Below are 27,951 nucleotides of genomic sequence, written 5' to 3' on the forward strand. Positions count from 1 at the left end.
TATGGTATCTCTTATGAAAGAGTTGGAAGAAATAAAACTATGAGTCTTTTATTTTCTTTTGGCTGCTTTCACATGGTTGAACTTACTTAATTCTCACAAAAGTCCTGTGGAGTATGTGTCACCCTCATTTCCAGCTGAAGAAAACATGTAGGCTCTAAGATATAAGTACCTTTCCCAACACGGCCCGGCTTCTAAGTGAAGGTGTCAGAGTGTGAACCTGGGTCAGCCACAGACTGAGCCAGCACATCCCTGAGCCAGGCACCGTGCTCGGTCCTGCGCCGGCGGGAGAGCCCTCTGGGCCGGAGTCGACACGCGGCGGATGGCCGCCTTCACTCTGCTCCCGGTCATCGCTACCTCTTTGCAGTTTCGGCGGGACTCTACCTACCCTTCTCCAGTCAGTCAGCCAACAGGGTGTTTTTCTCAAGTAGTTCCTTTGGATAGTGCGTAAGAGGAATTGAGGGGCTATATTGTACCTGCTGGGGACATGAACTTACACATGAACAGAACTGGGTTCAAGTACCACCTCTGCCGTTGGAAGCCTGGACTTCTTAATGGCGGAGGGGTTTGTCACACTCCCCTCCCAGGCTGTTGTTGTCAGGACATCTGGCAGTGACTGATGGCTGCTGGCTGGCATCTGCAAGGGAAGTGCTCTGAGGTAGCTCCTATGGAGACCTTCTCCCCGGAAAGCCCCAGGCTGCGGTGGAGCGCAGGGGAGGAACCAGGCTTTTCAACACAGACCCGCTCAGAGCTGCCCGCCTTCTGGATCCGCCCCTCTCTCCCTTGGCCTGAGGTAGACATGGTTCCCTTGGCGGGGACCTGAATCATGCCAGCACTGCTCAGCAGGCGCTGCGCTCAGTGCCTCCCAGCCTTAGGGGCTGGAGGGAGGGATGGTTTGCAGCAGCTTCATTACCTGGGGAAAAAGAACTCAGAGTTACACGGGCTTGAAGAAAGATGCTTTTACTTTGAGTGTTGGAGAAAATAGAACAATTACCTGTTGAAGGCAAAGTGGATGAAAAACACCTCTGTTCATACTCTCCTGATCATTTAATCTGTTCAGATTCATTCTGCCTTTCTGAAGCTGATTCAAGCCAAACTGTCTGTTCCTCCTGGCTGCACCGTTTCTTCCCCGGGTGGGGCAGGGCACATGGCAGTCGCCTGAGCTTCCCAGCTAATGACAGACGTTTCCTACTCCAAGGGAGACTCCTCTAAGGGCTTGAGCTTCACGCACAGTATCAGAAATATGAAATGAATAGGATGGAGGCAGAAGCCATGAGTCATCCAGTCATCACTGGGCATCTTTTAGGGTCCGGAAACCGCACTGGGCCCCGTGATGGTTCCAGGGACAACCAGCCTGCTCTTTCGAGCAGCTCAGCATCTGCGGGGGTGGGGTAGGGGCAGGACTTGTATATGTAGGATCCGTGAAGACTTGTCTTCTGTCTAAACTAGATTTTCAGCACCTGGTTCAGCTACTTAAAAAACAAAACCAGAAACCAAAGATACTTTGTTGAAGAATGAATGAATGAATGAACGAATGATTTCTAACATTTTCTGAGGGCTTTCTATGTCAGGCACTGTTCTATACCTCTTCGTGTAAATTATATGTATGTATGTATGTATTATTATATGTACTTATTAACTCAGTGAATGCTCTCAACAACCTGGGAGGTAAATCTGTCAATAGCACCATTTGATAGATAATGAAAACGACACACAGAGAGGTTAAGATACTTGCCAGAGGTCCCACAGCTCCTGTGTGGTGGGGCCAGGATGTGACTTTTAGCTCCCTCTCCTTCCCTTACACCCAGACCCTCTCGGCCCTGGCCTGTGTGCTCCGGCTGCCTCTCTCTGGGCCCCGCCAGGCCTCTCATTTGTAGTTTCTCTTACCGAGCACATTTCTAAACGAGGACAGCGGCTCCGCTTTAAGGACATACAAATGGCTTGCCCTCACCTGTCAAGCATGATCCTTGTATTTTACCAGGCCCATTATGAACGCAATCTTTCTGTCGAAAATTTGCATACCTCCTTTCTTGAAAAGTAATGACAGCAATTTCTTTCCCTCCGCTCCCTTTCTGAGTGTCTCATTTAACGGCACCTGTGAAACCGACAGGCGCAGAGATGAGAAGTGAAAGAGAGCAGTTGATTAAATCATCATCAAGTCGGGCCTCAGAAAGTCAATTCTGCTTGCCGTCTGCAATGATATCCTTTTATCTTAAAGTAATGAGCTATGGCACTTTTGCATCGGGTAATGCGATAAGTTCTATTAGCATGTTCCATTTGCCTCACAAGCAAGGGCAAGTCATTTTAGCTAGCTCATATCATTGCAATCAAAGCAATTGGCTTCCCAGGCAGAGAAGAAAGGAAAAAGGCTCAGGGTGATTTCTATGGATCACAACACAGCGGAAAAAATAGACTCTTGTATTATTTTAACCCGTAACATACTTTTTCCTTCTTACTCATCAGCAAATTTGGGTTTTATTAGCTCACACAGGACTCTGAAGGAACCCAGCTTTAGTTGATGCAAACCTAGGGGACTCCAGCCCCACCCAGAGAAATAAGCAACGCTGATCAGGAAATGAAAAAGCGTGGCATTCCGGGGTCACCTAGAATGCCACGGAAGAACACAGAAGACTGGCTCTTCCTGCTAAATAACACTGTGGTCTCATAATATATTCTTGCTTCATGCCATCTTCAAAGTCATTTGTAATAGGTCCCCAGGCAGGTGTGGATTAATGCTATTGATGACTTGGAATCAGTAAATCAATGACAAAGAGGCAAAGGATCTGGTGCTTAAGCTTAAAAGAGATCTTTTACAAATCACCCAGCCCCAGACTGAGTTTTGCCTTTGGACAAGAAATTCATTTTTCTCATTTTGCCAACCACCGAGGCTTGTGGGCTCTGGGTTTTAAGTAAATTTCATCTTTGGGGTTTATGTGTGTTTATACTTGGCAAAATATGACTTCCTTTCTTCTGAGGGGGGGAAAAATGCTGAACTCTCCAAAAATTTATGAAATAGCCACTTCTTTTTCTACTTCCAAAAACACAACGATATTTTAATGAGCTAAGTGGAAATTTACAGCATACAGATTGTGTTATGAAACACACCTGGATTTCAGTGACAAGAAAATATTGAAAATTAATTTGTGAGCTTTAGAATGTCAGGTTTGAACAAAATGATTTATTTAGCAATATATTTACACTTCTAATGAATGTGGCCAGAGTGAACCTAGCACATAGTAGGCATTTTAAAATTATTTATTGAATGGAGTTGCGTGATCATCTAAGAGACCCTAGAGCAGGGGTAGTCAACGTTTTTATACCTACCGCCCACTTCTGTATCTCTGTTAGCAGTAAAATTTTCTAACCGCCCACCGGTTCCACAGTAACGGTGATTTATAAAGTAGGGAAGTAACTTGACTTTATAAAATTTATAAAACAGAGTTACAGCAAGTTAAGGCATATAATAATAATTACTTACCAAGTACTTTATGTCAGATTTTCGCTGTTTGGCAGAATAAATCTTTATAAAACAACTTACTATAGTTAAATCTATCTTTTTATTTATACTTTGGTTGCTCCGCTACCGCCCACCATGAAAGCTGGAATGGCCACTAGTGGGCGGTAGGGACCAGGTTGACTACCACTGGTCTAGAGGGAGAGTAAGATGTGTTTCCTTAGCCCCTCAGACCACAGTGGTCATGTGAGGTCTGGCCAGTTCAAGCTGAGAACTTGCAAAACTGCCAGATTCTGAGGACTCCCCATGTGGGAATGATAGCTCTCCAGTACAGAATTCCAGAAGCTTCTGTACATTTTCTGTCCATTATACCTCAACAACTGCAGATTGGTGGACCTTCTACGATTTTCAAATGTGCTCATTTTTATAAGACTGTCAGAAGGTTTATTCTTACCTTTCACTTATTTTTCTTTTCTTAAACTTCCCTTTGAAACGTCTCTTCCTCGGGGAACCTTCCCTGACCCTCTAGGTCAGATGGGCTCTCCACTGTCCGTCTCTTCTGAGACCGCTCACATCACTCTCTTGCCCAGTGTCAGTCTCCCCTTCGGCTTCCATGCAGTGAGAGGGTAGAGAACAGCTTTTCATTTTCTTAAATTGAATTTATTGGTGTGACATTGATTAATAGAATTATACAGGTTTCAGGTGTACAATTCTATAATGCATCATCTGTATATTGTACTGTGTGTCCACCACCCCAAGTCAGGTCTCCTTCCATCACCATTTATTCCTCTTCACCCTCTTCTTCCTCCCCCACTCTCTTTCCCTCTAGTGATTATCACACTGTTGTCTGTGTCTATGAGATTTTCTTTTCTTTGCTTAATCTCTTCACCTTTTCACCTAGCCTACCAACCCTTATTTCCTCTGACAGCTGTCAGTCTCTTCTCTGTGAGTCTGTTTCCATTTTGTTCATCACTTGCTTTTGTTCCTTAGATACCACATATAAGAGGGCTCATATGGTACTTGTGTTTTTCAGACTAGTTTATTTCACTTAGCATAATACCCCCTAGACCCATCCATGCTGTTGCAAAAGGTAAGGTTTCCTTCTTTTTCTACGGCCAAGTAATATTCCATTGTGTAAATGTACCACAGCTTTTTTTCTCCACTCATCTACTGATGGGCACTTGGGCTGTTTCCAGATCTTGACTACTATAAAAAGTGCTGCAGTGAACATAGGGGTGCAGATATTCTTTCAAATTAGTGATTTGGGTTTCCTTGGATAAATTCCCAGAAATGTAATTGCTGGGTCACAAGGCAGTGAGTTCCATTTTTAATTTTTTGAAGTAACTTCATATATAGCTTTCCACAGTGGCTATACCAACCTTCATCTCATCAGTGTTTTTAAAAACTCTTTATTGAATTTATAGGGGTGACATTGGTTAATAAAATTACATAGGTTTTAGGTTTACAATTCTACAGTCCATCATCTGTACATTGTATTGTGTGCTCAACATCCCAAGTCAAGTCTAACCTTCATCACCCACCAGTTTTATTCTTATCGTTTAAGCCAGTGGTCCCCAACCCCCTGGGCTGCAGACCGGTACTGGTCCATGGGCCGTTTGGTACCTGTCCGCAGAGAAAGAATAAATAACTTAACATTATTTCCATTTTATTTATATTTAAGTCTGAACGATGTTTTATTTTTTTTAAATGACCAGATCCCCTCTGTTACATCCGTCTAAGACTCACTCTTGACGCTTGTCTCAATCACATGGTACATTTATCCGTCCCACCCTAAAGGCCGGTCCGTGAAAATATTTTCTGACATTAAACCGGCCTGTGGCCCCAAAATGGTTGAGGACCACTGGTTTAAGCTATTGTTTGGCATACAGATTTTTTGAGGCGGCTTTCATTTTTTCTGAGCGCTGTAATTTGATCAGACATAGTTATTATTGCGACTGAAGGGAAGAGGAACAAATGACATCGTTTTAAAATCAATAGGAATACCTCAAACCACTTCAGGATTAAACTTTTTATTTCTAGGGCCCCAATAGCTTTAAGTTCCACATGAAGTCCAGAGCCACTGTGAGAGGAAGGGACACAGCGTGACACGAGGGCTCTGTGGCATGGTAGCAGGCACGGAGCAGCAGACTTGCTCCATGCATCCAGCATGGCTGTCGGGTGTGCATGTACAAGGAATGGGGCAGATGAGACAATGACGGTGGACATGTTTATAGTCACTGAGCCGCCACCTCACTTCTTCCAGGAAGAAAATAAGTGTCATGTTTTCTGCAGGTGGCTTCTCCTGAAATTGCTTTTAGGTGAGGGATATCTTTACGGTCTTAGATAAACCACCTGCCCCGAAGGGGAATAGATTTGTTTTGTCTGCAGCCAAGTTCAATCGTACCTAAGGTCAGATGCTGTGGTTTACAAGTTGGGGTTCTCCCTCCTTTTCCTCTCATTTCCTTTCGGCAGAAAGAAGAATAAAATAACTTTATTCAGTGGTGGTGTGCAGCCCTGACATCTTTGGTGGCAATGATAAATGGGTTTGAGATACGAAATAACTGTTCCCGCAAGGTCCATTGAGCAGAATAGAGAGCAATGCCCTCCTCAATGTCATTGGATGTGATGTATTCAATGATTGCCACTTTCTGCTTAAGAATGCATTCCATCACGGGGTACCCAGAATTCCATCTTGTTCCTTCATTCTGAATGAGGCAGAGAGGTGTCGCAGACCTTGACTCATTTCAGTTTGAATCAGAGCCTTAAAGCGCCGTTGTTGAGATTCCCAAACGGAAATGAGAACTGCTCGCTTTTGAGGAAATACCATAAAATCATAGTCACATCTTTTCTTAGCCTTTTAATGGAAGATATATTTTTTAAAAAAGTATATTTAAATGTATGATTTATTTTATAGAGCAAGAGCAAAAACATTGATTTGTTCTTCTACTTATTTCTGCATTTATTGGTTGATTCTTGTATGTGCTCTGACTGGGGATGGAACCCACAACCTTGGTGTACTGGGACAGTGCATTAACCAACTGAGTTACCCAGCCAGAGCTGATGGGAGATATTTTCTCCTGGGCCCCAACTGGAGGCTCTGCTGACAGTTTTAACCCTGCCCAGTATATTCAAATACACATCCCATTATATTAAGCAGTCAAGTTGGTCTGTGTTTCCTGCGGCTTCTTTCTTTGGAATTACTTGTCTTGTAAATCATAGTTTGCTTGTGCTATGTGGAATCAACCACATGTTGAAGAATTCCAAATAAGAATGAGAAATGTATCAGTATGATTGAGCACCTGCTATGTCCCAAGGCCTGGAAATACTCAGATGAGCAGGGCACTGCCCTTACCTATGTTAGAGCACTCTCTACTCGGGAAGACTATTGTGGTAAACAGTAGAATACAGTTTGGGATGGGATGGAGACAGAACAATTCATTTTTTAAAAAAAGAGATTAGAATTCTAAGAATTCTTTTTTTTTTTTTTTTTTTTTTTTTTTGTATTTTTCTGAAGCTGGAAATGGGGAGAGACAGTCAGACAGATTCCCGTATACGCCCGACCGGGATCCACCCGGCACGCCCACCAGGGGGGCGATGCTCTGCCCACCAGAGGGCGATGCTCTGCCCCTCTGGGGTGTTGCTCTGTTGCGACTAGAGCCACTCTAGCGCCTGGGGCAGAGGCCAAGGAGTTCTCCCCAGCGCCCGGGCCATCTTTGCTCCAATGGAGCCTCGCTGCGGGAGGGGAAGAGAGAGACAGAGAGGAAGGAGGGGGGGAGGGGTGGAGAAGCAGATGGGCGCTTCTCCTGTGTGCCCTGGCCGGGAATCGAACCCGGGACCCCTTGCACGCCAGGCCGACGCTCTACCACTGAGCCAACCGGCCAGGACCTAAGAATTCTTAATTCTAAGAAGAATATTGAAACATGCACTGTGTTTTTAAAGGTACATTAAAGATTTTTAGATAGGAACTCGGTGGAATAGAATTCCAGACAAAAGGATTTGTTAAGTGCAAAGATAGTAAGGGCTGAGAGTGTGGCCAAGTGTGCCCAGTTGTGGCTAGAACAAGGGATAGGTTAGGATGGTGCTATTCTAAAGTGTGAACACAGACCAAGGCCGGTCCGTGGGTCTGCTATGAGATTAATATGGTAGCTGAGAGTCAGCCTTTGGAAACTTTTATAGCAATTTCATAGAGTAATTTTATATCTTACATAATAACATGTATTTTTATATGTCTTTGCTTCTTTTTATTTTTCTAGCAATTTATTTTTTACTGTATATTACAAAAATATTGGTCTACAAGTTATTGGAAAGTAAAGAACTAAAACAAAAACAAGTGATCCCTGTCCACAGAAAGTCTGAGAAGCACTGTGTTGCAGGAATGGTTAGAAGGCAGGAATGGGGAAGTTGGGAGCACTGTCAAGAGTCTTTATTACCCTGCAGGCCATGGGAAGTGTCATGATCAAACTGAAATTTAGGAAATCCACGGTGGTCAGTAAGGACTTGGATTAGAAAAGGAAGAGACCATAGGCCCTTGAAAGAAGTCATTATTAGCCTCTTGCATTGTTAAAATAAAAGCCTGAACTAGAGCAGCACCCGTGACCGTGGAGATGGAGAGGACTTGAAAGGTAGAAGCCATAATGGGGGTGAGAAAGGAAGGCAGGTCTGCTCAAGGATGATGGCAAGACTGTTCATTTAGGCAGTTGAGAGACTGCGCAGTGATGCTGTGAGCATAGCACAGGAGAGGGGCAGCTTTGCACTCAGCAAAGGATGGTGGGTCTAGATTTAGACATATACTTGAGTCTGAGATGTTGATGGGGCCTGAGGAAGGGGGATTAGCACACGGAAACATGATGGCCATAGTTAACACTTATTGCCTGCACCTACCCTAAACCAGGCATTGTCTAAGTTGTTTACATATAGCAACTCATGTTCTTAGGAGAGAAATGCCATTATCACCCACATGTATAGGTAAGTAAACTGAGATGCAGAGACTTGAAATAAATTTTCCAAAGTCACATGGCTGGCAGATGGTGGGCATAGGGATTTTTAGTCTCAACATAGAAATGGCAGAGGGAACAAAGGGAATCTTTAAAGATTCCCCTGGAAATCATCTAGAAACAATAGAATTGCAGGTGCCACTCTGGGGAGACAGTGACAGTCAAGAATACGCAGAAAGGGAAGGGCCATGAGAAGATTCGAGGGAAAACACAGTATCGGTGACTGCGTACACGGGGAAAATTCTGGGGAGTTCAGTTGAAACAATCCAAATATCCAGCACCAGGGAACTTGTTATTTAATTAGTTAGTTAGTTTTATTTTTTAAATGTCTTCCGGTAGATCTTTTTTTTTCTTTGATTTATTTATTTATTTATTAATTTTTTTAGAGAGAAGAGACAGGGAGAGAGAAGGAGGGGAGGAGCAGAAAGCATCAACTCCCATATGTGCCTTGACCAGGCAAGCCTGGGGTTTCAAACCAGCGACCTCAGCATTCCAGGTCGACACTTTTACCCACTGTGCCACCACAGGTCAGGCACTAGGGAACTTTTTAACTAGGTTATTTACAATTTAAACAGTAGATTGCAGTGCAGCCTTTTCTTAAAAAAAAAAAAAGCGATGTTACAGAGAAAAATTTACTCACCAAAGTATTTGGCATGGTATGCGAAAACGAAGCAGGTTGCAAAATACCATAGTATTTCTTAAAATGCGTGTGTGTGAAGGAGGGGACAGCATGGAGAACAGGCTGAAAGGAATGATACAAATGTGTGAACCAGGTTTGAGGGTGGTAGACTGATTGGTAATTTCAAAAAAAGACATAGTAAAAAAATATGTATTAATGTTTAAAAGGAAACACTATTGGGTGGGTGGATGGTTGGTTGGTGGGTTGGTTGGTTGGTTTGTCAGATGGTTGGTTGGTTGGTTGGTTGGTTGTTTGGTTGGTTGGTTGGTTGTTTGGTTGGTTGTTTGGTTGGTTGGTTGTTTGGTTGGTTGTTTGGTTGGTTTGTTGGTTGGTTGTTTGGTTGGTTGGTTGGTTTGTTGGATGGTTGGTTTGTTGATTGGTTGGTTGAAGAGTTGAAGGGGTGGGACATGTTTGGGACATGAAGAAGTTGCCTCCAGAGGTTCAGGTCTAATCTGTGAAGCTGGAGGGAGGAGGTGACGCAGAAGTGGGTGGTGACATGTTGGAATGGCTGCATGGACTCGGGTAAGGAACCAGGCTCTTCCTAATTCTGCATTTGAAGCACATGGTTCAGATTCCCTGCCTTCCTATTTCCCTCTTTGTCTGTGGTGGGCTCAGGTGGGCTCTCTGTCTGACAGCCAAATGACCGAGAATTCTTCCCTGGCCGGGATACAAGGGCTGATCGTTCCTTCTCGTGTCTTGTTTTTAAGATGGAGGAAAATATTTTCTGCTTTTCACGAAGGGCTTGGAAATCTAGTCACAGAGAGAGTACTCCTCTGTCACCGCAAGGTGGTCGTTAGTGTGCAAACCTGTCTGCTAATAAACCAGTGCAGCACCCCGATGTCAAAATGCTTAAAATGGCCAGGTCCGCTGGGAGCCCATTTCTGCATCTGACATGCCTCTTCCGTTTCCCAGCCTCATGCAGGACATAAACCTGCAGCCAGAGGTGGCTCGGCATGAACTCTGATAAATTGGAGTGGGTGTCTAGGGATCAGGCAGCAGACACTTCTTCTTTTAACCTTCCAAGACCAAGACTCCTTTGGCCAAAAATCCACCTTGTATTGAACTTAGGGTATGAAAGCTGTACAGTGTATTACTGTGAATTTGAGACCATGAATTCTACCCACACCGACTCTATAAAACAGCCTCCCCTTGTCATAAAGCAGGCCCATAAACCGCTGCCAGCGAAGCAGAAAGACTCCTCAGGCCCATGGCCCGCTTTCCGTCTGGAGTTGTCAACAAACCCCCTTTATGAGTGGAATAGACCTCTTGTATGTGTCGAGCTTCTGGCTCTTTACAGAGTGTGTTAGGAGCCAGGCTAGGCAAACGTTAGGCGCTGTTTGCTGAGTGCATTTATTGCCTTTGCATAATTTATGAGCTGGAGGGGTTGACCATCATTCGTCTCTGCCAGGGGCTGGCACTCGAGGCTCCAGAGAGTGGAGCTGTAAATTGGATGGTGCGCTCCTGCTGAGCTCACGGCAAAGTCCTCGGGTCAGTATGGGAATTTAATACCAGAAATGGAACTGTTTTCTCAGCGCACCATGTGGGCCTCAGCACAGCAGAGACTGTTTTGGCAGACTCTGCGACTAGCCTTGTCGAGGAGCTGTCACTCACCCGGCATGTTGTGTGGGGAGCCTGAGCATTTTTAATCGGCTTGGCATCCGTGCTGCTTCCATAATGGATACCAGTAGGTCTCAGTTCTCCACCATATGCTTAACTCTGGAGACAAGGTGCTTCTGGGTATATCAGTAATTACTTGATGCGGAATTAAGTGGACCTTGAAATTAGAACTGGACTATTGGAAAGCAGGAAGCTTAACACTTTGATAGAAATAACTGGTCCCAGGGACACACTGCTGTAGGATGGGGGGGGGGGAGTGGTGTGTAGACCACGGGGGTAGTTCCTTCCCGACCTCCCCACCCTTTCTGCCCCCTGCACACCAGTCCTTGGTGCTGTGGACAAAGGCCATGCCGCAGCCTTCAGCTGTCATGGATCGCTTCACAAGGTGGGCTGTGAACATCTGGGAACATAAGCCTGCCTGTTCAAGCCCTCTTCTCTCTTCCATGCCCCTCCTGGGTCATGCTTTGTCACTCTTGAAAATGTGCTCAGAACGTAGGAACCTCAGGGAAGCCTTAATTCAAGACAATGGAAAAGTCCCCCAGTCAGGAGAACCGTCGTTTCTCATCTGTCTGTTGTTCTGGGCCTTCGGGATCATTACGTCATCCATTTTCTACCTCACCTCGTGTGACTTTATTATAGAGAGGTCTATAATTTTCTACCTCACCTCGTGTGACTTTATTATAGAGAGGTCCACTGATCAGGCAACAGAAAGCAAGGTGAGACCATCTGAGGTTGGAAGCTCGGTTGGAAATGATGCAGTGGCACTTGGTTAGAGTGCAGTCACTAAAATGCTGACCACCCCGTGGCACCGAGGAGCCAAGCCGGTAGGCAAAGAAAAAGTCCTAACTCTTCGGTCTGTGAGGCTGTGATGTGAGTTCCTGAATGTGCATAGTACAGAGAGCTTTGGCTAGAAGGAGAAGTAGTCTCCAAATTGTGTCTTATAGTGTAATACCAAGATGTCTATTTGGATGGGGTTCTCGTTATTTTTCAACTGCAAGCTCTCTGACAGTGGGTTAAACACTAAGGTACTGCATTGCCCGCTGAAGAGAGAAAAGTTCAGAGGTTGGCTGCTTGAGGTTGGTTCGAGCGGCTCAGCTCTGCCAAGGTGTTTCTTCCTCGGCCCACCATCTTGTTTCTGTATGTGGGCTTTTTGCCTCATCTTTACAAGGTGCTGCCACATATCTACACCTCACATCACCATGCAATTGTATTCAAAGGCAAGAGGCAAGTGCTCCCTGCTTTTCTCCCTTTTTTTGAGGAGAGCAAAATTTTCCAGAAGCCTCAGCAGAAACAAGCTCAAGTCTCAGCCAGAAATGCACCTTATGGCCACCCTTAGCTGCAAGGAAGGTTGGGAGAAAGAGACTGTCTGGCTTTTTTAATCTCGAAATTTCAGGAGACGGCACAGACTGGGGAGAGGGGATGGTGAACGTCTGTGGGTATCTAGCCACTAGTGACTGCTGTATAAGCAAACTTATTCTCCGTTTCTGTTCATGGCAACATCAGGTCCCATATCCAGGTGGCCACACTAAAAATCCTTGGCATCATCCTAGATGCGTCCCTCTTGCTGGCTCCCCACATCCATGTGTTACCAAGTCCTGTTGGTTCTGCCTTCAGAAGCGCTCAGCCATCTGTTCCTGCCTTTCTGAAGCCACACGCTGTGCTGGATTAGACAGCGCTGGTTGACAAATCGGTGTCCCCATGACCCGGGTCTTTCCCCACAGCGCCCTGTCCCTCCTCCACCATGGGAAGGGTCATGTGAACAGAACGTCACTCTGATCATGGCACCCCCCACCCCCTGTCAGTGTTTGCGTCCTAATTCCATCTCTAGAGTCAGGCTCCACAGAGTCTCAGTCAGCCGCCCTGTGTGGCGGTGGTCCCGTGAAATTATAACAAGCTGAAAATTTTTTCATCATGTGGCAATGTTGTGGCTGTTGTGACATCATAGGGCGACTCATTACTGATGTGTTTGTGGGGAAGCTTATATAAACTAACCTACTGTACTGCCAAACCTGTGGAAGCACAGTACCTGCAATAACACACAGCACAGAACGCTTGGCATTAATTGCGATTGTGTTACAGGCTGATGTGTTTCCTATGCTCCTTATTAGAGTGTGCTCTTTCTCTTATTGACAAAAAAAAAACACGTTTGCTGAAAAACGGTATTCCGTGTTACACTGGGCACGGCTTCATTCATCTTACGTTTCTGGCCTCTCTTGATTGCATCCTTTTCTATTGTGCTTGATTTAATCTCATATTGTTTTGTACAGAAACAAGCTGTACAGGCTTGTAGCCTAGGAGCGGTAGGCTGCACCATAGAGCAGTGTGGTAGGTTGTATCACCAGGTTTGTGGAAGTGCACTTGATGGTGTTCACACAACAATGAAATTGCCAGACAGTGCACTTCTCAGAACACATCCCGGTCTCTGCGTGGTGCGTGACCACGCTGCTAACCTGAGCACCACCTTAGGGCCAGTCCCGTGGCGGCCGTGAACGTCCATCTAGCTTAGCAGTGCTTACCGAGGGCAGCTGAGTGCAGGAATTGATGTATTATTTTATCTGCTGTGTGTTTTCTCTAACAAAACACATCCCTTTTAGAAAAATGAAATATTGGATAACAAAATATTCTTGTTTTTTTTTTTTTTTTAATTATATGATTTTTTTGCCCTTTTCCTTCTAATGAGAGACCCAGTGCATAGAGCTAGTTACCAATCTCTGGCTGTCCCAAACGCAGCTCAGCGGTTGGTGCTTGGAGTCTGTTAAACAGAGTCGACTGCCCATACTGTTGACTTGTTACCCTGACCTCGTATCCTTGGCATGCGTTTTGTAGGGAATATTCCCTCTGTTCTCTGGGCCTCTAACCCCTGGTGAAGGCAGCTTTCACAGGTGGGAAGCCTCACCCATTATGTTCTATTTCCTTCCAAGTCCAAACGGGAGAAGGCCGTGCCCGAGGGCTACCTCCTTCCTTCTAGAAAGGCACCGGGAGAGAGACAGCCACTGACATGAGCAGAAGGTCTCCATTAGAGAATCGATCTTGTTCTGAATCCCACTGAATGAGCTTGACTCGCCTGAGTCCTGTGGCCGGGTTGGCTCCTTGGGGGGCAGCCGAGGGCTCCCGGGTGCGCTGAGCACTTGCCAGACGGCCCACAGGAGGGGTCGCAGAGCGCAGGCGCCGGAAAAATCCACGGGGCAGCTTCTCAGCACGCGGCTGCTCACCTGCCTCCCAGCGTGGGAGCTGAAGAGACTTTCTCCAGCTCAGATAACATGTCCGACGCCCTTACTTGTCATGCCTTTTTTTTTTTATATTTCTGTGTCAAAAACAAAAACCCACTCAAGTTTTGCACTAACCCTTATTCTCTTATTTTCCTTTTCAGTGTGACAGCGACAGTGACCAGGAAGAGAAGGTAAGCCACCCCAGTTGTGGGCACAGTAGACCAGACACTGAGCACCATGGTCTTCCCACACCCAGTGGCAGGTGCTGGGGTACCTGCTTCACCGTGACAGCACCTGTCTCCTCTGTAGAGACAGGCTTTGTTTACACAGTGACATTCTCTACAATAAGAAATCACATTTTGTTTGTGAGGTCCGCTTTTTTTTCTTTTTTTTTTTTTAACTAGCCCTTTAGTATTGCACCTATGTGACACGAAGGTTTTTTGGTTTGTTTTTGTTTTTCTTTATGGAAGTTTTTAAAGAGGAAATCATTGAATCGCCATCTGATTTTTCTTTTTGAATCCTTGATTGGAACATTAAGCGTGCTCCTCTGTATTCATAATGTCATGTTTTCATCTGTTTTCCTGGCCCATATGCTTCTTCCCACTCTTCAGTGCATATTGGCCTCCTTGACAGAAATGCTCGTGGTGATGCTCCCAGGAATGTCAGCCTGGGGTGGGGAGGGGCAGGGGACATCATCTGGGAGGGCACTGTTCTCTTCTCATCCAGGTGGGTGGCTGAGGGGGAGGGCAGTTCTTCCAGCAGGTACACACTCAGCTCCCGGGCTGGTAGCCACCAGCCGCTGTGTATCCAGTTCAGCACGGAGCGAGACAAGGAGCTCTGCGTGGGGCTCTCCACAACGGGAGCCCTGCCTGGTAACGTGACCTCCCTGCTGCCTGAGCAGAGGGATCGTCCGTCCGTTTGGTCTGCCTTCCTACGTGTTCTTATCCCCCAACCACGTTTCTTCCCAGTTTTGTGCCTACTTCATGTATTTCGAAAAGAGTTACCTGAATACCGTGGTTTCTGTATTTCTGGGCACCACAAGGAAGGGACTAGCTCTCCCTGCCCCAGCCTCGGACCTGTCTGGCGGAGCGGGCTTGTCTGAGCCCTGTTTTCCACCTGGCACCTCCCCCGGGCTCGCCGATGGTATTCAGGGTCTGTGGTTAGCGTTGACTGGGACCTTTCCATCGGCCCAGATTCTTCCCCCTCCTCAGCTGCCAGCCTCCGAGAAGAGACGGAAAGGCTCTTGTTCTGTCCTGTTGTTAATTTGAATTCAGCATATGTAGCCTGTTATAAAATGCGAGACATCATCATTTGAGCAGGTCAAGCATATTCAGATGAAGACAAATGGTGCTTATTTGATTTCCTTAAAATCAGGAAATGAAAAAAGTGCTCTCTGGAGAAATCATGTTCTGCCCGACTTGGATGATAGACCAGTGCGTGTCCCCCAGATAAGAACAGGCTCTCAGCCCGAGGTTTTTATCTCTGAAGGACGCCCAGGACTGTCAGCTTGCTGACATGTGCATTATCCATGTCATTTTAAACAAAGTGACCTGTGGAAGGGTGCGCTGTGCTGTGACACAGTAATGGGCTGTTGGATGACAGCGAAAGTACACGCTGAAAGGGGATTGTGGATTATTCTTTTGTTTAACTGACAAGTAGGAGCTGCCTTACTCCAGCCCCTGGACTCGGCTCCTCGAGCAGGTCCCCTGGGGGCCTCCCGCGCCAGTGTGTCGTAGGTGCCAGGGGCACACGGACAGCAGAAGAGGCTCCCTGTTCGAGGCGTGCCCGTGGGCCCCTGGGAGACATCAGGCCACATTCCCGCGTGGCAGTCACTGTCACAGGCCCCGGGAGGGCCTGCACTTTCTGCCGTCCCAGGGGCTCCTTTGCAATGATGGTTGATCTCATTTTCCAAGTTGGGGCCACTGCTCCAAGGGTAGGGGATGCGCCTTCTTGGGGTTTCCGCCGCCGAGCGGGAAGTCTTCCCGTAGAGGCCCCATGCGTTCCACAGGCGTCGCCGCCCCCCGCCGAGGTGGAAGGTGGGAAGGATGTCCAGCTGTGCGTTCTGTGCAGGCATCTTGATCAGCAGTCCCCACCTCCACTGTAGTCCGAATCACAGGGGAGCCGTCCGCATCCCGACGCCCGGGCCTCGTCCCAGGCCCGTTTCCTGGACTCTTGAGAGGCTCCTGGCGCCGCTGGTCCAGACGATCATCTGGTCGGTAGTTTGGGGAATGACCAGAGCAGTGTGTGGTTTTCAGAGGGACCTGGGGAGCCTCCCACACACCGAGAACACCTGAACTGACCCTTTCCGGGACCTGCATTCCCGGGTCACTGCTGGGCAGGTTTCCGTCTCTGAGAGCGGAAAGCCGCAAGGGCGCCGGGGCCAGACTAACAGGGGCACCCGCCACTAAGAGCGTGGGATGGTATCAGGACATGAAGGAGAGTCAGGAGATGTTTATAAGCAAGTCCGCAGAATCGGGGAGATGATGGGAGGGGAGGGGCATTTAGAGGGTTCCCCATCACGTGCGCACTTTCCATCTCCGCTGCCCCGCTGTGTTTTCTGTGGCCTGTGGCGGCCCTGTGGGTCCTCTTCTCCTTAACGGGGAGCTGCGCCACAAGCACACTCCCATCGTCTGCCCCTCACCCCATGCCCCGGGCATCCCCGAGGGCTCCTGGCAGGAGCAGTCAGGACTCCCATCGCAGCGTGCCCCCTTGGCCCTGTCATAGCTAAGATGATCAGGCTTCCCCTTTTGGACTGAGCGTGTCTGGTGTTTATCACTGGCTTTAATTCTGTTCTCCCAGACTTGTGCTCTGTGCCAGAGCCTGGGCCCCTGTCAGCCTCCTCCGTGCCAGCGTGTCCTTTCTGGGCCCCTGGCGAGCCCCACAGCTAAGCAGGGGCTGCTTTCATGTGCCGCTTGGAGGATTCGCATTCAAATCTGAATTGCTAATGGTGGGAAAGATGCCACTCAGTGCCCTGGGATCCCTTCAGCAATCCCACCAGGGATGCTGTTGGAGGCAGAAGTGAGACTTGTAGGGCACCCGCTGGGATTTCTTTCTGGAAGACCTGTCATTCTCTTACTCCATGGGGATCTGCAGAACCGGCGGTCTAAAATTAGGGTACTGTATTTCACACAGCTGAAGGAATTAAGATAAACTCTGCTTTCCTCTGATACGAAGCTGTAATTTATAAAATGATACCCTTACTAATTAACGTGGAAGTGCCCGGGAAAGGGACTGAAAAAGCAGCGCTTTCCGGAAACGCAGGAGACCTACTTGTGCATGGAAGAGGCTTTGATGAGACCCGAGCAGAGCCTCTCTTGTCCTATCAGATCCCCCGGAGGACTCGGGTGGAATAGAAATCGGGCGAGGGGTTAGAAGAGGCTGTGAAGACTGCATCTTAGATGTGGGGTTGTCTCGCTGTAGTTAGTGCGAAGAAAAGAGGCAGCGCCTGTCACCTTAATCACCCAAATTCAGCAATTATTCCAACACCCCCTCCACACACACCCACGAAATGAACGGGTATCAGGAGAACAAAGAGGCAGCACACACAGTTGCACCTATTTAGCCTGTATTTTCTCCTGCCTCCTCTCTTCCTCCTCCACTGGCAGCGCCCATTATGCCGAGAGACGCCCTCCTGTTCGGTTATGAAACTAAGCTGAAGATTAAAAGTAATTCTTTCTCTGTCTACTCATTTCCCTTTTCCTGTGTAGGCCACGTGACAGAGCTGGTTGGAAGGCGTAGTGCCCAGGGGTCCAAACCTTACACCCCCATGTCCAGCAGGTGGTCTATGGTTCTTTCTGACTGTCCATTGCTACTTTGTAGCTGGGGACAAGCCTCAGTTCTCTCATCTGCCAAATGGGGACAACAGCTCCACCTGTAGTCTTGTGACATTTCAGTGAAGGTGCTTGGCTCCATGCCTGCTCATAGCATGTGCTCCATGAATGGTAGTTTTCCTTTGTTTCACTTGGGGTGAAAAGAGAGAGAGCCACCTGGGGCAGGAGGAAGCCTATCCTCCTCTTCAGAAAGCTCTGGCTCTGTGGAAAGACCTGCCCGGGGGCTGCATGGATGATTTTCCCCACCGGAACCTGAAGTTCAGCCTTCATCCCCAAGGGCACTTCTTTCTGCTATGAGCTTAAAGGAAGGGCAGTGAAATTCTGCCTTAAGAAGGGTCCCCCAACAGAACTTCTTATCTTAAATATCAGGCTGTCTTCTGGGCACAGCCTTGGAGCCAAGAGCAAGCCTGCTGTCCTGGAACGGTCAGACGGCAAGGGGCTACATTATACACCCTGTACCACATGCCACACTGTGGGTTCCCAGGTGCCCATCATAGGGGAGCTGGTCTGATTCAGTACATCGGGGGCAGGGCACAGTGTCTGTGTTTTTTTGGAAAGCTTCCTAAGATAATTTTGATACACAATTAGTATTGAGAACCTCTACTTTATAACAGCTGTCAAAGAGAAACTTACAGGTTTCCACTGGTTATGCTCTTAAACATTGGAGCACTCAGAGGAAAGGTGAAAACTACCACAGTATTTGTGCAGAGGAAGCCACATGATGCTTATGCTCATAGACGCGTGGAGTGTCCGCACATGCAGCACACGCGCACGCGCACGCACACACACACACACACACACACACACAATATCTCCCATAGAGGTGAACTCTCGTTTTCCTAATGAAGCTTCTAACATGAGTCCTGATTGCAGTTTCTCTGTCTGGGCTTTTCACCCTTTGAGTGGCCACCTGGAGAAGAAGGTGGCTTGGTTCCTGTGGTCTGCTCACCAGTAACTGGAGACAGCCTCCTGGGACACGGGCTAATTCAGGGGTCTCAAATTCAACTCAGCATGTGGGCCGCAGAGCAAGATCACAGCCGTTCGGTGGGCCGCACTAGGTCTACAAAAGGCAACTGTTACGCAACACTTTTCTCACTGCAGTTGAAAACAAAAAAAAAATCAGTACAACAAGCACAATCGTACATGCAGTTTACTCAGTGTCACAAAACGACCAGAAACTGTAGTTCGCATCACAACTGCTGTTATCTAAGCTAATATCTAGCTAGGATGCTAGAGAAATGAAAAATACAAGTAGGCCCCTAGGCTTACTTAATTTTACCCAAAATATTTTGAACTTCGTGGATTAGTCTGCGGGCCGCACAAAATTGTTCGGCAGGCCGCATGCGGCCCGTGGGCCGTGAGTTTGAGACCCCTGGTAATTGCAAGTGCAGTACCACCTGCTTTCCACACCAGCTTCCTCTCTCATGCCACACTTTTTTGGTTGCATTTTATATATATTAATTCATGTTACGTTTGTTGGTTTGATCACCTTGTTTTCACGAGTGTGGGAAGGGTGTAGTTTCTAAGAAAAGCGGCAAGGAAACCAGCAGAGGCTTACGTTCCTAACTCAACACAGACCACATGCCCAGCTTGGCTCCTGCAAGACACGGAAAGTGCTGAGATGTCAAAGTGAAGCCTGGGCATGTGACTTCTGCTTACAGTGGAAGAGTCCCATCCCTTCCCTGGCCACGTTTCACAGCGGTAGTGATTGTGCACCCTCAGCAACATTCCAGAAGCTCGGGAGGCCCTCACTGTTCCGTCCTCGGTTTGCAACTAGGACTTGTTCTGATGAGGAGGCAGCTTAGAGATGCTGTCCCGTCTTGCGGCTAGACAGAGGACTTTCCTCCTCTCTTCCAGCTTCATTCATAGCAGCAAAGCCAGCGCCGAGTCCCCGGGAGCAGAGCAGGGGCCCACGTTCTCGCCCTGGTGTGACGCCTGGCGTGACATAGGTGTTCAGTCAGGTTCACTGTTCTGCTAAGTTGGCATGATCTCCAAACAGAAGGGATACGGGAGGCAAGTCCAGAAAACAAGTTCACGTCAGTCCCAGTGTTCCAACGCAACTGAGGTCTCATCTTCTGCCGTCTTTATTTCTTCTAAACTTTTATTTTTTCATAAGACACTTGGAAGCCATCTGCAAATTTCCTGGCTTATTTGGGAAATTTCTTTAGTTCTGGCTGAGTTTCAAGAGCTTTGCATTTGGGATGCCTGACTTCATAATGCCCATCCACTTAACCTCTTCTTACCCCTCTAAGATTATGTCTGGGTCAGAATTGTTCTTCGAACATCATCCTATTTCCAAATGGCTTAATTCCAGCATACTCATCCAAAATGTCTATTAATACCATCTTGGGTTAAATTTCTACTGCAGATTATTCTAAATTCTGATTCTCGTTAAATTCTTCTCTTTTTTCGTATCACGGCATTTTGATGCTAAATCAAAACTTGTTTCACTCACATTGAGTGTGTATGTTGAATATCTGCCGACGAGTACCCTGTCATGCACCTGAAAAAGAGAGAGGTATAAATGTAGAGATTTTCTTATTACATATAAATCAATAAAAAGGAATACTCAAGAGTTATGGGAAGTTTGTCAGACATCTTCATTTGCACTCTTGTTTTTTATAAGGAACAGAGAGAAGAAAGAACAGGTCTAGATGCTCTGTTGTTCACCATGAGTGAGTAGTGGAGAAGGTTACTCTGAAGACCTGTTTCTTATTTCTCAAGAGCCAGCTGCGTGGCCTTGGGCGAGTTACCTAACGTTGCTGAGTATTAGTTTTGTCATCTGTAAAATGAGGCCACATTTAGTGACCCAACACTGAATATCTTGATTTTCTATGTAGCTGTTTACATAGACTCAACAACATGGCAGACCAAGAGGGAAATTGATCTGTGATGGTATCTTCTCTTTGCCGCAGCAGAAGGAAGTTATATACGGCTTGTTTCCATCTTTCCGCTCTCTGGAATCCCAAAGAGGGCACCAGGGCACATCTCTGTTGATGCTTTCAGGAACTGAAGGAAACACACCTATGAGCCTAATGTCTGAACAGTGTCATTACCTATTGTTGGTTTATTCATTCAGTCATTCATATCCTATTTTTTTTCCCAAGTACCTGCTGATGAACCCACATGGGCATTGTAGTTCCCTGACTGTGTTAGGTCTGTCGCCATGTACCTGTCACTGGGCAGCAGAGCAATTAGTTTAATCTCTGTCCCTTAATTACCCTATGTCGGAGTACATGGGAACTAGTGAAGATCCAGCTTATGTAATGTGTTTGAGGAAGTCACTTGATTGGTAATGAGTATGATTTAAACCTATAAAAAGAATTCTTCTGGAAATGTCCAGAGTTGAGCACACGGTTCCACATTCCCAGAGAAAAGATCTGCTTTCTCTTAGCATGAGCCTTTGGCATGGAGTTCATGGTTTACCTTGAAGGGAAGGTTGCAAAGCTGAGGAGGAATTAGGTGGAAGGGTTGACTTGCACCCTCGTGAAATTGATCCTGAATCCGGAGTCATCTGAATAGTTGGAAGGTCCTAAGCACAGAGGCATTGGTACTGGTGACACTTCTGATAACTTGAATTATGCTGATGGCTTCTCATGGAGTATCAATCACCAGGGCAGCTCTTTGGTTCTTGGAAGAGTCTGTTTTATTATTCTGTGATTCTACTTGAAGAGTGCTCTGTCTTCAGTAAAGATGGACGAATTGTTTTGTAGTCATGCACATGTGTATTTGTGTGTGAGTGTGTGTGTGTGTGTGTGTGTGAGTGTGTGTGTGTGTGAGTGTGTGAGTGTGTGTGTGTGTGTGTGTGTGTTTGCCTCAGTCAATCCCCACTTGGCAATGCTTGGTTGGTGTTATATTTACAGATAATTCCTCCTTAAAATATTGCCATTCTAGGTATGAAAAAGATAATAATCAGCCAAACTTTATACTTTCAGAAGTCCTGAAATGCAATGGATAAATGCATGTTATTTTTCTTCTTATTATTATTTTTTTTTTATCAAAGTTAAGGCTGGACTACCTTCTATACATCATAGAGCTTTCTTCTCATTCTTGTGAGCGTCGTACTGAGAAGTGCTAGCTGTAGCTCTGCATGACCTCTCCAGTTACTTACAGGATGACCGGAGGCAGCTTTCTCCTTTGCTGCTCTGACCCCGGGCTTGACTCAGGGTCTGCCAAGTCAATGCATGTGTACGGAGACAGTGGAATGCTGAACTTGAAATAAGGATTGACCAGGAACCAGTGGCATGGGGTGGCTGTGGTACCCAAGGGTCTCAGTTTAGACTTTTATCTTTTTTTGGAGGTTTTTCTTGGAGGAGAAGGGGCTTTTTATTATGTATCACTCTCTGCTTTCTTGGACTAAAGATGACACTCATTTCTTGGGAGGCAGCAAAAAAAATTGAGATTAGGATCCATAGTCATAACTAAATAATAAGAAGCACCACTTCACATTGAGGAGGACATTGGATTATTTAAAATACTGTACAAATGTTATTTGTTTGTGACCTATTTAAATAGCCTTGCTCATTATCTGTACTATACTGGTACTGAACTAAATGACAGGTCTTTCCATGGGCTTGATCTTCCCAAGCAGATGTCATTTTACAAATAAAGAAAATGAAACTTAAGAGCTAGTGTATGATGGCGCTGAGGTGTAAACCGTCTCTTAAGTTCCAAGCCCTCCCTCTTCCCTGTACACTGGCTGTGTTGGGAGGTGACCAGAAGTGCCATCTGAGGACCCAGCTGTCTTCCTCTCTGTGCCTTACTCTCCTTGTGCCACAAGAAGCCCGGCTTATATCTTACCAAGCCACCCACCACCCACTAGCTTCTAGAAATTCAAACATGGAGTTGCTCAGTCAACACTGAATAAATGCAACCTGGGTCCACTGTCAACTCTTCTGCAGTGTGCCATTTAAAGAAATAAACCTGCGAAGGCGTTGTCCAAGGTGAAAAGGGAAGAGCTGCAAGGTCTATGTTTTAACTCTTACCAATGAGAGGCAAAATCCACCTGTGGACCTCCACTGTGAGTAGAGAGAGGTGGAGGCTGCACCACCCACAAGACTAAGCATGAGCCATGTTTGATCAAGGAAGCCAGTCGTCTTTTCACGTATAGCTATCTTATTAAACCATAGACCCCCAGCATGGACCCCACACCTAGCAGGTGCCTGACAATAGGTGTCGTGGAAATAGGAGTTCCATACCTGGGACTTGCTCTGTTGACTAAACCCCAGGAAGGAACAGGGACTGCTCACAGGCCCCCAGGAAGTGTGGGGAGCCTGAACAGAGGCTTGTCTCTGAGCTTCTGTTCCAGGACCTCTTGCAGCCGTCGGATCTCCCAGACTGTTTGCTTTCTATAACCAGGACGGGAGAATGGACCATGACATCACCATGGCCGCTGAACTGCGCCCCCACTCTGTGTTGCTGTCTGCCACCTGAAGAGCCCTCCTCCCTTCCCCAGACACTGACTCCCACCCTTGCAGAGGGTTTCTGGGTCTGCCAGGGCCACAGGGCATGTCCTTTTCTGACTGCAAATGCTGCAGGGGGTGTTCCTACGGCCCAAAGGGTAGTAAATATCCGAAGCAGCCCTGGCCGTGGTAAAGATTACGTGTCTGCCACTAAGGGGAGAATCCAGTGTTTATCGGCCCGACCGCGTGCCGGCTGAGCTGATTACGGCCCAGCACTCTGTCAGCCAATGATTTGTCCTGTCCTTTATCATCTGTGTCACTCAGCAGCGTGCTGGCGAAGGGAACGGATCGCCCCTTTCCCTTTTTTTGTACCCATTTCGTGTAGAAAATTTGTATTTACTTTGGGAGTGTAATTTGTTCCTCATGGATAATGTGACCCTGAGCGGAGCTGGATCATGGGTTAGTTGAAGTGATATTTTCCGCTAATGGTAGTCGTACATCATCGCTGTCAGCTCGGGTTAGGAGGCAAGCACATTACAGCTCCATTTTACCTCTGCAGGCATCTGGGATTATTTGCCATAACCGAGTATGACATGACCGCACTACAGAGTGCATTAAAATTTTACTGGCTTCTCAGGCAAGTCCCCGGCTCCAGAGTGTGCTTCAGGCAGGCGGTCGGACAGGGAGCCCGAGGGCCCTGGCTTCCTGCACAGAGGTGCCGTGTGGGGGCGGGGTGGGGCCTCTGGCCTTGAGAAAGGAGCCAGGGCAAGAGTTCCTGGGTGCCAGCCTGCAGACGTGTGTCTCTGCACATCCCAGGCAGGCCAGTGATGGGCTGTGTGTGCATGCAGCGGCGGTGGGCCCAGCGTCCACTGCAGCCTGCGCGCTCTCCTCGAGGCGGTGCCCCCCTCACCCCGCGGTAGACTGGGCAAGGGCTCCCTCTCCCAGGGAGAGCCCAGGGTGTGTGCGAGGCTCTGCAAAGCCTTGGGCTGGTTCTGATTGTTTTGTCTGCCTGTGGTCAGACAAAAGGAAGGAGGCATGGGTCCTCCCAGCAGAGCCTGTGTCCACCCATGCAGCATGACGGGAACCTGATGTCCTCGTGAGCCCTGTTGGAAATGGTTGCCAGGACCTTTTACACATTGCACCGTACAGTCTGCACACGAACCCAGTGAGGGGTAGGCATGATTGCCCCACTTTTCTTATTAGGAAACTGAGGTTCAAAGAGGTAAAATGTCTTACCTAGCATGCAAATGATAGGAGAAATGGGATTCTTATGTTTTATTTACAATGTGCTGACTTCAAATCTTGAAGTGTTTTATTTACAGAGGCAATAATAACTATTAAACAGTGTGTGTGTGTGTGTGTGTGTATGTGTGTGTGTGTGTACACACACTGCAGCCTAACAGGTGGGTGTGAATATCATCCATTCACAGAGGAAGAACTCGGTGACGGAGAGCTTATGTGACATGCCCAAGGTCTTGCACCAGTTAGTGGAAGAACCAGGTTTTGAACCCATGTTGTCTGGCTTCTGAAGCAGCACACTGAGCCTCTGACCTGGGCTGTCCCTCACTGCCACATTGCAGTAAGCCTGAGGACTGATGGGGAAAGTCCAGGGAGAGTAATAATGTGCTGGAGTAAAAGCAAATGCTCAGAGTATTTGATCGCTCTCAGTTGTAATTCGAAAACCCAACAAAATATTGCTCTAAAAAGATGCCCTGCAATGAGCTTTAATTAGGTAATAAGTCCCATTTGCAGTCAGCACATTACTTGCATGCAAAGGACACTTCCAAGGTGCTTAAAAGGCATTTTGTTTAGGTTTCATGTTGGTCAGTCTGGAAAAAGACCGCATTCTTTTATATTGCTTAGATCCTTATTGTTATTAGAAAGCTGTGATGAATTGATTATGAATTGCATTCCTTGAAAGGACAGTTTAAGGTCAGTAATGAGTGGGACACACACCAGGGCCCACCCTTGTCAGCCAAAGTAGATGCATCGCACATTCCAGATGGGAAGAGTCCGAGTGCTGGACACTTAAACATTCGCATGGGCCGGCAGCCCAGACGTTACCTTTTCTTCTGCAGACAGACCTCTCTCCACCGCTGCAGCCCCATCACCTTTCTTCCAAGCTGGAGTTGGTACCGCTCCTGGGCAGAATGGAAAAGCCGCCCTTCCCCTTGGCCGTGTGTGCGGTGGGGTCAACAGTTCATGAACTTATTCAATAAACCACACATAAAGTGAGTTATACCTTGTACCCGCAGGGCAGATTTTAAAATGCTGAGACTGAAGAGCCCTAGATAGGCATGGCTTTTCCCACTGAGAAATTGACAGGAAGGTTAGCACACAAAGAGTTGTGCTTCCCTCTGCGCTCCTTTCTCTGGGTTCCCGAGCACACACACTGGTCTTCCCTACTCGGAGGCCCTGAGGTCCAGGGGACTGACCTGCTTTTCTCCTCTGGCCTTAGCGCCAATCACTCAAGTAGTAAAGAAGAGCCAGGAATATTGATCTAGTCATTGAAAAGTAATTATCCCTCTCAGCTGGTCTGTTTAGAATGCAGCAGTAATGTTAAATAATACGTTCCCCAGAGACAGGATGACAATGTATGTGGACCATTCATTTTGATTGAGCCGAATCACACCTGTGCCTCACCCGTTCCGGAACCTCTATGATGTGCATGTTGGCCCAGTTTAAGAAGAGCAGATATTTTTTTTAAAAATTATTTTTTTTTTAGTTTCCCCACCAAATCAATTATAGAGCAATTATTCATTGCATAAAAGGCTTCATCACCCTCTGTAACTAAATAAACACATGATCTTCACATCCTGAAATACTTAGAACCCCCTACAAGACACTTTATGAAGTCATTGGGTCATTTTAAAACACTTAAGTTTTAACAGATTTGGCTGTTTATGTTAGCATGGTTTGGTTTGGTTTTCCTTTTGTTTCAAATAACAGAAATTAAGTTCAGACTAATAAGTAAGGGAATGTCTAGGCTTTTGGAAGACAAGTAAGTGTTGAAGTAACCAAACCATCAGAGGGTCACAGGGACAGATTGGCCGTCAGCGGCGTCGACAGAGAAGGCAGCGCCCTCCCTGTCTGCTCTCTACCTCTGTCCGCTTTATTCTTGGTTGTTCGGAAGACTGGATTTCTCCTGTTGGTAGAAACCATGAGTCATTCTCCTGAGTACAACACCGTTCAGCCTCAGCCAGTGGAAGTCGAAGAGAGACCGTCTCTTCTTTTCCCCTGCTGTCACTACAGTCCAAGGGAAGGACTCTGATTGGCTCAGGCTGGGTTAGGGTCCCAGGGGCAGGTGCTCCAGAAATGACTGTGAACTGGCTTCGCTGAGGTCAGGTGCTCATGCCCGCACCTGTCAGCTGCGGGTAGGAAGGCCAGGCCATGTTGTCCTAACATGGTGCTCTGGAGGCAACGCTGTGGTGTTGGAGTGGGTATAAGACTGGAAAGGTAGGGAGTGGGCAAACAGCGTGTCTATGAAGCATGTGTAACCTTCTTGCCATGTGGGTTAGGCATTCAAGGGGACTTCCTGCCAGCCACCCAAGCTGCCTTTATTATCCAAAGTTGACCTTCATAGTGATCACAGGGTCTCACAGACGAATACATGTACGATGATGTTACAACACTTGCCTGAATATTCAGAGAATCATCTTAAGTGCCATTCACAGATGGGTTTGATCTTGCTTCAGGTAAGCTATTGAAAGTTGTAGAGGGGCATGCATTTTATAGAGCAGGGGTTCATATGTGCAGGTATTCAGAATGGTCTAGGATTCATTAACACTTGTAAGATAGTGGGTAAAGAGTTACTCCCCAAGTATAAGACCTCTTAAGAGATACACAGGTCTTTGAAGTCACCAGGGTGCCAATTAGAAAATTACTTATCTAGGGCACAAACGTAAATGACTTGTCCAAAGGAACGGTAGTCATTCCAGAACACCTAACCTGTGTGTAAGGCAGTACTTACTCAACTACAGCAGGCAGCTTTTCTGGAAATGATTGTCCTAAGACTGGAAGATAAGCTCAGTCATGGCTCCTCTCTCTCACAATCCCTTCAGCAAACTGGCCCTCCCCGGATGCTGAGCCACGCACTGTCCTGGGAACTAAGGATAGGAAGGCTTCAGAGAGATACAATCTAATTGAAGAGAAAGCTGAGGTACCTTGATGAATTATAAATTACCTCCACCTTCCAGAGGGTAAACTGAGGGATGGCATGGTGTCTGAAAGCAAACAAAAAAATGAACTAGGCATTTGAGTTAGATCTTGCTGAAGCACACGGACGGACGCAGATCATTGCTAGGTAGGGAGGATGGCGCAGGTAATCAGCAAAGGGGATATTATTTGCAAAAAGCCAAGAGTTGTAAAAGGCTTAGCATATGAAGAGAAGCGTGAGTACTTCTGTTCATATGGAGCAAGGTTGACTGTAGTGGGGACGGGGAGGTGTGGCTGGAAGCATAGGTTGATAGAGTGGCTCCATCTGATCAGACCTTGTGTGGTAAGGTAAGAGTTCAGATTTGATCCAGATGGGAGTCCACTGAGTGTGTCGGTGAGTGACCTCCAGTTTGGCTCTCTGGAAGAGAATTCTGGCAGTGGTGGGAGGGAAACTTTGGCCAGGTGACCATAGAGAAAGTTGTCATCACGGGCTAGGTGAGAGGTGAGAGAGATCTCAAATCCGGTGATGGGAAGGGAAGGAGTTAGATTTTGGAGGCATTCCGGAAGTGCGATTGTCATAGTTTTGTGACCACTAGGATGTGGAGTTTAGGGAG

General features: G+C 47.0%; 1 protein-coding gene across 3 annotated transcripts in view; it reads left to right on the top strand.

The window, feature by feature from the left end:
- AUTS2 (activator of transcription and developmental regulator AUTS2) overlaps window positions 1-27,951 on the top strand; it is a 1,175,598-nt gene that overhangs the window by 808,761 nt on the left and 338,886 nt on the right. For all 3 annotated transcript variants that reach the window (XM_066382453.1, XM_066382455.1, XM_066382454.1), the window contains exon 5: window positions 14,112-14,141. In XM_066382453.1, the coding sequence (XP_066238550.1) occupies window positions 14,112-14,141 (30 nt within the window). The remainder of the gene's footprint in view (window positions 1-14,111; window positions 14,142-27,951) is intronic.

This window comes from Saccopteryx leptura, chromosome 4, assembly GCF_036850995.1.
Source record: "Saccopteryx leptura isolate mSacLep1 chromosome 4, mSacLep1_pri_phased_curated, whole genome shotgun sequence".
Taxonomy (NCBI): domain Eukaryota; kingdom Metazoa; phylum Chordata; class Mammalia; order Chiroptera; family Emballonuridae; genus Saccopteryx; species Saccopteryx leptura.